Source organism: Photinus pyralis, unplaced genomic scaffold (genome assembly GCF_008802855.1).
Source record: "Photinus pyralis isolate 1611_PpyrPB1 unplaced genomic scaffold, Ppyr1.3 Ppyr1.4_LG8, whole genome shotgun sequence".
NCBI classification, from domain to species: domain Eukaryota; kingdom Metazoa; phylum Arthropoda; class Insecta; order Coleoptera; family Lampyridae; genus Photinus; species Photinus pyralis.
In genome coordinates this window covers 9795173-9806515 of record NW_022170819.1, presented here as the reverse complement: position 1 = coordinate 9806515, position 11343 = coordinate 9795173, and the positions used below count along the sequence as shown (strand labels likewise).

Sequence of the window (11343 nt, the reverse complement as noted above, 5' to 3'; positions counted from 1 at the left end):
GTAATTACGTCAACATCTGCGTACGCATTTGATAAAATCTTCTTAGATTTGGTGGGACCGCTTGAAACGGATGTCAGTGGAAATAAATACATTTTAACCATACAGTGCGATCTTACCAAGTACGTAGAGGCATACCCGATAAAAAGTAAGGATAGCTTAACAGTAGCCACAGCGTTTGTAAATAACTTCGTTTTGAGATACGGAGTGCCAAATACGGTTGTGACAGACAGGGGAACCGAATTTTTAGCCGAAATTTTTAAGGATACTTGTAAATTATTACAGATTAAGCAGCTAAATTCTACAGCTTATCACCATGAGACGCTAGGTGCGCTAGAAAATTCACATAAAAATTTGGGCGCGTACTTAAGAATTCAGGTAAATACATTCAAAAATGCTTGGAGTTCATGGGTACCTTTTTGGTGTTTTGCTTATAACACAACGGTGCACACAGAGTCAACGTATACACCTTTTGAGTTAGTTTTTGGACGAATTGCGAAATTACCTTCCCATTTAATTACTAATTTCGATCCAGTTTACAATTATGTCGATTACCCTAAAGAACTTAAATTTAGGTTACAGCAAGCCCACGCAGATACACGTGAAAAGTTAATCAAGTCAAAAAATTTTAGGAAGTGCGTCTATGACGGGGGTTACACGCTCAGTTTGGAATCAGTTCAGTCCGTGATTGTGGTCAGAATGTTGTCAGACTTCGCGTGTAATGCGTTGACTGATAAACCAGACTGATCGATATTTAAATATTTTAATAATTACTGTCAGTCTGTCGAGGATTGACGACAGATTGATCGTGTATTGCGCACAAATCAGTCTCAAATCAGTTACCTTCCGGTCAGCAATGGAGGTGCACGTGGACGACTCGCAAACGCAGCCGTTGGAGGTCGAGAAAGATTTTATTATAACGTTTGAAACCATGCCAATCCTATGGGATAAAACGGACAAAGATTACGTTAACAAATATAAGAGAAATGAAGCTCTGGAAAAGCTGTTGGTCATATATAAAAAAATAAAACCTCAGGTTACCTTGGATGATGTCAAAAAGAAGATAAATACATTAAGATCAAATTACCGTCGTGAACTAAAAAAAATAGAATCATCGCGAAGGTCAGGGGCTGGAGGGGATGATATATATACCCCAAAAAGTTGGACGTTTGAATATCTTCATTTTTTGGGCAAATTTGAGAAACCTCAGGTAAGAATTGCATTCTTTTCTTTTTGCAATAGATAGTAATAATAATAAGTGATAATATATAAGGTCGTGGAGTAATAATAATAACATTAACGTCATTAATATGTAATTTATTTCCTTGACAAATTTACATTGTATGGAATTTGTTCGTTTGATTCAGAAAATTATTAGCAAAAGTAAAGTAAAAGTAGTAAAATTCTGGTTGGTAATTCTGAGAACAATAACTTAATCGCTTTTGCGAAAATGAAATTTACCTTCATTATTAAAGTAATGACAAAATTTTTCTCTTATTGTTTTCGCATCACTTGTTGAATTTCGAATGCTAGCTGGCTCCAAATCACGTAATGCAGTATTATCTGCGTTTGTGATTCTCCAGTTTGATGCTAAATAAAGCCTTGGCTGTGTTTTCATCAAGTAATTGTGTAAATAACAGCTCGCTGCTACTATAGTTGCAGCCTTTTTGGGCTCGAAACATATTGCTTTGTGGAAAATTCCAAATTTTGATCTGAGTATCCCAAAGGCACCTTCTACAACTGATCTAGCACGTGATAATCGATAATTGAATGTTTTTCGCTCATTATTGCACGCATTCTGTGGGTAGGGCTTCATTAAATGTTTTCCGAGCGCAAAAGCTTCATCTGATATGAAAACGTAAGGAAATGGTTCTTCTATATTTGGCAGAGGCGCTGGATCTGGTATATTTAAGTCACTTCTTTGATACAGCTCCCAGAATTTAGTATAGAATAGTACCCACCATCGGATATTCGGCCATTAGCACCAACATCTATCATGATAAATTGTTTCTTGGAGTTAACTAACGCCATGAGAACTATGCTGAAATGACCTTTGTAGTTGCGGTATAATGCTCCAGAATGTGCCGGTTTTTGAACTGCAACGTGCTTGCCGTCCAAAGCCCCTAAGCAGTTCCAAAACTGATATGTTTCCCCAAAATCAGAAGCAATCTCTTTCCAATCTTCCTCTGTCATTGGCATCTGCAAAATTAAATGTATACTGTTTTTTTAAGATTCTCGATACTGATGGAGATGATAATGCAGATGGACCTAGTCCAGACCTAACACAACCACAAGAACAGGAGAGAATGGAATCGCAAAGAAGCGTTTCATCCATTTCCTCTGCAAACACAGTGATGCCGCCACCGCCTGCGAAGAAAGCGAAGAAAACCATGCTTGCAAAGCAAAATGAGTTATTAGATCGGGCATGTGCATATTTATCTGAACCCAACAGTAGCAGTAGTGGTGCTAACTCACTTGCATGTCATTGGGCAGAAACTTTAGACCGACTTGATCCAACTCAAAGATTGTATGCTAAAAAGGCAATCAACGATGTGCTATTTGAAGCGGAATTAGGAAATTTACATAGACATGCGGTTCAAATTAATACAGCCACATATATGCCTTATTTGCGCTCACCTCGGATATCTCAGCATTCACCTCAGCCTTCTCCCCACTCATCTCAACCATCACCCCCACCTCCACATTCACCTCAATCATCTCCGTACTCACCTCAACCTTCTCCGGACTCATCTCAACCATCTCCGCACCTATCTCAACCATTTCCACACTCATCTCAGTCACCTGCTACCAACGTGTTAACACCTCTTTCATCCCCTTCTCTCGCACTTGAATTTGAAACACAAGATTATCATCCTACATACTCCAATATTGGGTCACTATTTACTGACTTTACAGGAAATTAGTAAATAATTGCATTATGTTACTTTTTGGTTGAGATACTTTTCTCGTTTTGTACCCACTTGACATTTTTGAGTTTGTGTTTTTTAAGTTTTGTAAGAAAAGTATATGCTGTAAAAAATGTGCGTAATCTTTTATTAGACTTACCTTTATGTAAGATTGAAGAACATAAAGCAGCGCTTGACATGTGTCCATTATTGCCTTACTGATAGCAGCTGGTGACATTATAACCGAGAATTTTAAATCTTGAATGTTCCTACCGGTAGCAAGGTACCTTAAAGTGACAGCCAATCTCTCTTCCGCACTTATCGCCTTCCTCATAATCGTATCTTTTTTCGTCAAATATGGCTTCACCATTTCCAACAAGTCGTCAAAGCAGGCCTCTTTCATTCGAAAATAATTTGCGTAGTCTTCCTCTTCTTCTGCGTTTCTTATTTCAGTCAACAACTTCAAATGCGTATACTGATCTCTTTTCAGTAGCCACTCTTTAGTCCACCGTTTCCTAATGCGACGTTTTGTTGCACTCACAGCAATTATTATTGCAATAGCAGCTTTTTTTTTTACGAATATCCATAGTTTTTAACACGGAATATGTGTTTATTCTAGCCCGTTCTCAATTAGACTGATATCAGTCTGAATGATCATGTAACCATTGAAGGGAGTCCATCAGTTTGCGATCAGTCAATTCCTGATCAAGGTCATGGACTGAACTGATTCCAAACTGAGCGTGTAACCCCCTATGACAAGCGCACGGATAATTGTAACGTAGGAATTAAGTACAGGCCTGGTGATTTAGTATTAGTAAAAAACACTCCGGCCAATAAGTTACAAGAACTTTTTAAAGGTCCATACGCGGTTGTGGAGGACCATTCTCCAAATGTAGTGTTGAAGGTTAAAGACGGTACAGTGACAGTTCATAAAAATCGTGTTAAGCCATACCTAGATTAAGTTAAATTCTAATTTCTTTAATTAAGTTTGTAAAATTAAGTATGTAACATAGGATATAAATTACAGTTAGACTAAGTACAAAAAAAAATCAAATCTTGTAGAATAGATTTTTTTTCCCTCGCTATGGAGGTGTAGTGGTAGGTAGTTAATAATAAGTAGTAGGGGAAAATAGTGCTAGCATGTAAGATTAGAATGTAGGCAGTATTGAATATAAGTAGTATTGTAGAAGTAGTCAATAAATATCGACTGGTCGCAGAAAGGTGTGTTTCCTTCGGACTCCAAGCGAGTCCGAGCAAGGGGAATAAATCCCGTAATATTACATGACGATCTATTAATTTCATTGGTGCAAAAGTACCCGCGAGTTGTGGAAAAAAGACAATTCGCAATTTAAGAACAAAATTGCAAAGAAAAACGCATGGAAAATGATTTCCGCGATTATGGAGAATCAGAATAGTGGTAAGTTTACATTAAATTATCAATTGTTCATATTAATCAAGTATAAATTTTTTTGCAGTTGAAGAATGTGAGAAACGATTTACTGTACTTCGCACAAAATACACTTCCGAAAAAAGAAGTTCAAGACACGTGACAGCATCTGGAATGGGGAAGTTTGATGCCCCAAAGTGGCAGTACATGGATGCAATGGGTTTTTTGGACCCATACATCCAACAGAGAAAGTAAGAGCAATTCTCTTTTTATAAGAATGTGTTAATTTATTTCGTACATATTGTAGACGAACATCTGGAAATATTCCATTTATCGATGAAGATTGTATCAATATAGAAACTGAAGAGCCAATCGTACCACAGCAACACGAACTAGTGGAAGTCGAGGTGCACCCTGTTCCCACAAAAAGGCAGCGGCATAAAGATGATGATGGAATATTACAAATTTTTGATGAAGATTTGGTTCCAACCACTAGCACTCCCGTTGATTCAAGGCAAATTATCCCCATAAGAATGCGGAGGCAAATAACTCCTGGGCCGCCAAGCAGGGAAAGCACACCCGAATTAATAATGCAAGCCACACAAAGGGAAGATGTGTGTCAGGCGCTTCCCAGACGGCTCCAGAAAGAAGCGACTCCAGGGCCATGCTCCAGCCGAGAGAGCACTCCGCTACAAGGGCAAACCCCGACAGAAGGTAATCAAGCTTCGCCATGGGATACGATGTCGCAGATCATCGAAGGATCTGCACATGCTAAAAAAACTGGGCACCTAAGGAGGCGAGTGCCTACCGAAAAAAAAACCAAATCGGACGCATTAGACCGAGGCCTACGATACTTACAGGCCGGAGCGCTCCAAAAGTCACGTGACGTTAGGAGTCATATGAAATACATTACGGCTTATGGAAAATCCGTGCGCGGCTCCATTATTTCTTTTTTTTCTCCGGATTCGTTCAACATAGAGCCACGAAATTTCAATGAGAGCTTCTCAATAGTACACACAATCAAATTATGGTGTTCGTTAATTTTTAATAACACTAAAAATAATTAATTTTTAGGTTTAAAGTATTGAAGATAAAACGATGTTAGTAAATCCGCGTTTTTCTATCTTTACATCATCATATTTCTTTTTCTAGGAATATATCATTATAATCCTTTCGGTGTCTTCAACTAGAATGATATGCGCCTCCAATTATGCGTATATCATGTCTTATCTGGTATTAGTATAGTTTTAACAGGCCCTACAAAATCGCGCATTTATTATCCGCGCAGAGAAAAATTCACCATGCGAGAAACTTTTTTGTTATTGCTATAATTGTATCACATATATCGAATGAATTGTGGCCAATGGACAAAAAAATGTTCTTCAGAGGGAATTTTTAAGAAATGGTCTCTTGCATCCTTTTTTCAGCAGCTGAAGTAAATAGCACGATTTCAAGAATAAGTGAACGCGCAAAGTAATTATTATGTTTCAAAGAATTGTTAGTAATCGATTTTCAAATTGTGTTTGTGAGATTCAAATTTACATTAAACTTATAAAATTAATATTAATATTATCAGTCAAAGGTATGGAGTTAATCATATCTTCGTTAATATGAATTTTGCAGTAAATAAAATATTTTAGTTATAACTGCTCGTATGAAGGGTAATGGGAAATTTGTCTTGTCCGCCTATGAGGCCTGGTAAGTATCGTAGGCCTCGATTAGACGCTTCTCTCAAAGGTAGCTTGAATGCAATTACAACCTACTTCAATGTACAGCGACAGGTGCCACCACCACAAACGCAATGCAATGCGTTTGCTGTTACTGTGGAGCAGTTGCTATTGGAAATTCGAAATCGAAGAAGAAGAAGAAGAATTCAAGCTGAAATTTTAAATTTATTGTCAAAAACCGATTCAGGATCAGAAGATTCTGCATAATACATGTTCAAATATATATCAAAGTATTGAGTACAATTTGTTTATCATTAATGTTCATACATTTACCTACAGGGATAGTACCTTCTTCAACAATATCATATTGCCAATCAACTTTGCCTACTGGCGACATAAAATATGTTGCAACTTCATCTCGCAACAACTGGGTAGCACGAGAGGGATTATTGGAGCCACTTCTGCCAATTGACTGCAGATTATTGGCATTATTTCTCCACTGTCCAATCTGGAATTCCCCATTTTCATTTATAAAGTCTGCATAACCGGTTGGGCAGTATCTCCGGGCGTCCAACGGCAAATCCTCTTCTTTTTTCTGCAAGTAATTATGCAATACAACAGCTGCTTTAACTATTTGATTGCATGTTTCAATGTTGCCTATGATCGGCTTTCTTAAGCATCTCCAACGCTGCACCAAGATACCAAATGTATTTTCAATGCATCTTCTGGCACGGGAAATACGATAGTTGAAAACCTCTTTCTTTAATGGGAGATTATCTCCTGGATATGGACGCATTATATGCTTGTGCAAAGGAAATGCCTGATCTGCAACGAGGAAATGTGGAAAAGTACCACTGCAGGTAGTGGTTTACTCTCTGGAATGGGTAAGTGCCCTCCCAATAATGCAGAGCCAAATCCTGATTCCCGAAAAGTTTTACTATCATGCTGGGAACCAGGACTTCCTATGTCTACATAAATAAACCTATAACAAGTCAAATATAGTGTTATGTGTATGAAACATTTGCTTGTACACACCGATAAAAAGCATCACACGTTGCCATCAAGACTAAACTAAAGGTTTTCTTGTATGAAAAGTAATCAGAACCACTATGTGGTGGAGCTTGTATAGCAATATGCTTCCCGTCCAAGGCTCCTATGCAATTGGGTACATTCCAGCGCATATAAAATCCCCTTTCAATGGTTTTTAAATCGTCAGTTGACATTGAACGATTAGAAAAGGTGTTGAAGTTAATAAAAGATAATGGCATTAAATTAAATCGTACGAAATGCAAATTTGGGTTAGAGAAGGTAAGGTATATGGGACATATTATAAGTAAAGAGGGGCTGCACATAGATAACGCTAAAGTAGAAGCGATAACAAAAATGGATAGACCTAGGGATAAAAAGGGATTAGAACGATTTTTAGGGATTATAAATTATGTCAATAAATACATTCCAAATTTTTCTAACATAACTGCACCATTGCGAGAATTACTGAAAGATGAAAATTTATTTGAATGGAGCGAATCACAAGAAAAGTCTTTTAATAACTTAAAAGTACTCCTAACTCCTAAGTAAAGCACCAGTGTTGCAATTTTTCTCATTAAAAGATCCAATTACAATATCGTGTGATGCATCCAGTGAAGGATGTGGAGCAGTACTGTTACAAAATAATAAACCAGTAATTTATGCATCGAAAGCCTTTACCGAAACGCAAAAAAGATACGCACAAATAGAACAAGTTAAAATGTAATCGTAAACGATTTACATAAAGCGCATTTCCACTTGCATTCATTTCCCATTTGTAAGATGCAACTTCTGTTAAAATCGTAAAAATCCGGCCACAAATATGAAAGATAGCGTTGCACATGGGCAATCCATTGTTGACGTGCTACTTCAATTTCAGTTTATGAGAAGAATTTCATTTCAATGCTTTTCTAAATAAGAAAGTTGGAACTGCGCATGCGCAAACCTAAATTTTAAAACTAATGTTAGATTTTTCTTTGTTCCAAGCGCCTAAGTATCAAATTTCACTTAAATAGTTCCATAGATAAAAAAGTTGGCACTGCGCATGCGTAAAATAAAATTTTCAAAGTGGCGCTAGATTTTCCTTTATTCCAAGTGCCTATGTATCACATTTCATTTAAATTCTTCCATAAATAAAAAAGTTGGCACTGCGCATGCGCAAAGCCAAATTTTGAAACTGGCGTTTGATTTTCCTTTATCCCAAGTGCCTATGTAACAAATTTCATTCAAATACTTTTATAAGTAAAAAAGTTTGCAATTCGGTTTATAAATGGTCGAGATGCGAAAAGGGCACTGTGAATGTTGAATCGATTCAATTCAACTTTTGGCATTGCGTATTATATGGCTAAATCTATGCCCATATTGAATTTCATGCAATTCAGTTCATAACTAACGGAGATGTAAAAGCGATCGAACATTCTAAACAAAGTTATCGTTCACACGGACAGATAGATGGACAGACAGACAAAGGAACAGACGGAGAGACCAACCGGCAGGCGACAGATAGCAATGCAAAATTATAAAAAGCGATCGAACATTTCTAAACAAAGTTATCGTTCACACGGACAGATAGATGGACAGACAGACAAAGGAACAGACGGAAAGACCAACCGGCAGGCGACAGATAGCAATGCAAAATTATAAACGATCTCTAGGATCGTTAATAAACGGCAAAAGTGTAAAATTATGGAACATTTAAAAAACGGTTTTTTGTTTTTTTTACAATAACTTTTTTTGTAAGCGGTACAGAAAAAATTCCTTCCTTGGTACAAGACTCGACACCATAACGAACCAAATAGCGGAAAAAGTAGAACAATAGCTCTTAAGATAAAAAACTAGTAGCGTCGCAAAGTTAGCGGACGGACGGACGGACGGACAAAGTGGCCACAATAGCGCATTTTTTTTATTTTTGTGGAAATGCGCTAAAAAGAAATGTTGAGTATCACATTTGCATGCACTAAATTTAGGCAGTTCATTTTTGGTAGGAAAGATGTAACAATTCAAACGGATCATAAACCCCTTGTAAGTATTATTAAGAAACCATTAGTAGACGCACCAGCCAGGTTACAGAGGATGCTATTGTTGTTACAACCCTATACGTTTGAGTTAGTTTATATAAAAGGTAAACAGTTGGTAATAGCTGATGCGTTGTCACGAGCATTCCTAAAGGATATAGATAAACCATTCGAGAAAACATTTGACCAAATAGAACATCAGTGGTGCATGATGATAGAAACTCTACCAATTTCGAATCATAAGTTAGAACTAATTAAAATTGAGACCCTAAAAGATGAAATATTACAGAAATTAATTCAGGTAATAAAAAGTGGATTTCCTAAAGAAAAGAATTGTTTAGACGAGTCGCTAAAAGTCTATTTTAGTATTAAAGATGATTTGACAACACATGAGGGTGTTATATTCAAAAACAATAGGATAATAATACCTAAAAGTTTAAGAAAAGAAATGCTGAAAATTTTACATAATTCTCATTTAGGTAGAACAAAAACCAAACTAAGGGCGCAGGAGATTATGTACTGGCCTGGTATTAATAATGAAATTGATAATCTAATAAGCAATTGCGAGTATTGTCTTGCTTATAGAAACAATAACAAACGAGAGCCATTAATGTCACATGAAGTACCAAAATTAGTCTGGGAAAAGTTAGGGGTTGATATGTTCTACACGGGGAGAACAATGTTTGTGTTGGCAGTAGATTATTTTTCGAAATTCGTAGAAGTACGTAAAATCACGACACCAAATTTCCGAGAGATATCTTCATTTCTAAAAGAAATTTTTTGTAGGCATGGTGTACCATGTACCATGGTAACCGATGGAGGTTCGCCTTTCAATTCAAATGATTTTAAAACTTTTGTTAAAAAATTTGATATAGTTCATAAAATCACAAGCGCTCATTATCCACAATCGAATGGACAGGTTGAAAGAACCGTAGCAACAGTCAAAAAGACAATTTTAAAGGCGGAAGCTTCAGGAACTGACTATGAGGTTGCATTATTAGAGTTGATGAATACACCACTATCGCATAACTTACCTAGCCCTGCTCAACTACTTTATAATAGGAGATTAAGAACGCTGTTACCTATTGATAGGAAATTGTTAAAACCTAAAATGACCGATTTATACATACAGGGTGATTCCTATAGTACCTGCCACCGTTTGGGAGCGTGTAGGTGGTGCGTAGGGGAGTATTTTGATATAGGACACTTGGGGTCGGAAATCTAAAATAAGGGTGCCAGAGCCAAATTTACCTTCTGGAATTTCGCGCCTGTAGGTAGGCAACCCAACCGGCCGGCGGTGCACACGGAGCGATCTCAGGCGGCGATGTGTGGCTGACACTTGATCAGAATTTTGTTTAAACCCACGAAATCCCGTCTGCAACGACGCGTATCAAGTGAATAAACACTATGGCAATAGTATAATAATAGTTGGCTAGATGTAGGAAGTGCATTGAGAACAACGGTGGCCACGTTGAACACTTGTAAACGTTATTGCTTTTGACTGTCGTTTTCCCTCCTTCCCTCCCATGTCGCTTCCTCGCGCTAACTCGCTCTGCATCGCTCCGCGCGAAACGTCGGTCGGTTGGGTTGCCTACATACAGGCGTGAAATTCCAGAAGATAAATTTGGTTCTGGCGCCTTTATTTTAGATTTCCGACCCCAAGTGTCCTATATCAAAATACTCCCCTAGGCACCCCCTATACGCTCCCAAACGGTGGCAGGTACTATAGGAATCACCCTGTATGTAAGAAATAAATTAAAGGAACGACAAGGAAAAGCTACACAATTATATAATAGAAAAGCAAAAGAATTGAGTAAGTTATCAATAGGTGATGCTGTTAATGTAAGAAATTTTGAGTTAGGTAGAGAAAAATGGCTAAAAGGGAAAGTAGTAGGCATAAGGCAGGATTGTCCTAGATCATATGTAATAGTAAGGTCAGATAACAATAGAGTAGTGATAAGAAATAGGAAACATATAGTTAAATTGAATTTAAAGACTACCCGAAAATATCTAAACTATAAATTACCAGAAGACTGTCAAGTTAGTTTAGGGGATAGGAACCTTGGCAATGAAACTAGAAATGTGACAAGACAAGATCAGGTTGTGAATAAAGATACACAACCACTCAGACGAACATCTCGTGTGGTCAAACCACAGACCATCAACGGATAGATAGGCATCTCTGTGTTAAAAAATTGGTAATTATAAACGTTACAAATGCCATCTATTCAACAGATAGGGTCATTAATATTTCAATACTCGGTTCATATCCAGGCTGTGTTTGATTGTAATCCCAGATACGTTCTGTACCACAGATCACATCGACATAACCACTAATTGACAAT

At 37.3% G+C, this 11343-nt stretch overlaps 1 protein-coding gene across 2 annotated transcripts; it reads left to right on the top strand.

Moving 5' to 3' along the window:
* Window positions 1–741: 741 nt before the first annotated feature.
* Window positions 742–2978, top strand: LOC116179877. 2 transcript variants are annotated; one of them, XM_031499754.1, is made up of 3 exons: window positions 742–1207; window positions 2229–2756; window positions 2892–2978. In XM_031499754.1, the coding sequence occupies exons 1-3, from the start codon at window positions 854–856 to the stop codon at window positions 2919–2921; spliced, it is 912 nt and encodes a 303-aa protein (XP_031355614.1). In that variant the 5' UTR covers window positions 742–853; the 3' UTR covers window positions 2922–2978. The 2 variants fall into 2 exon arrangements, with proteins under 2 accessions (XP_031355614.1, XP_031355613.1); XM_031499753.1 differs by having other exon boundaries at window positions 2229–2971.
* The last annotated feature ends 8365 nt before the right edge of the window (window positions 2979–11343 follow it).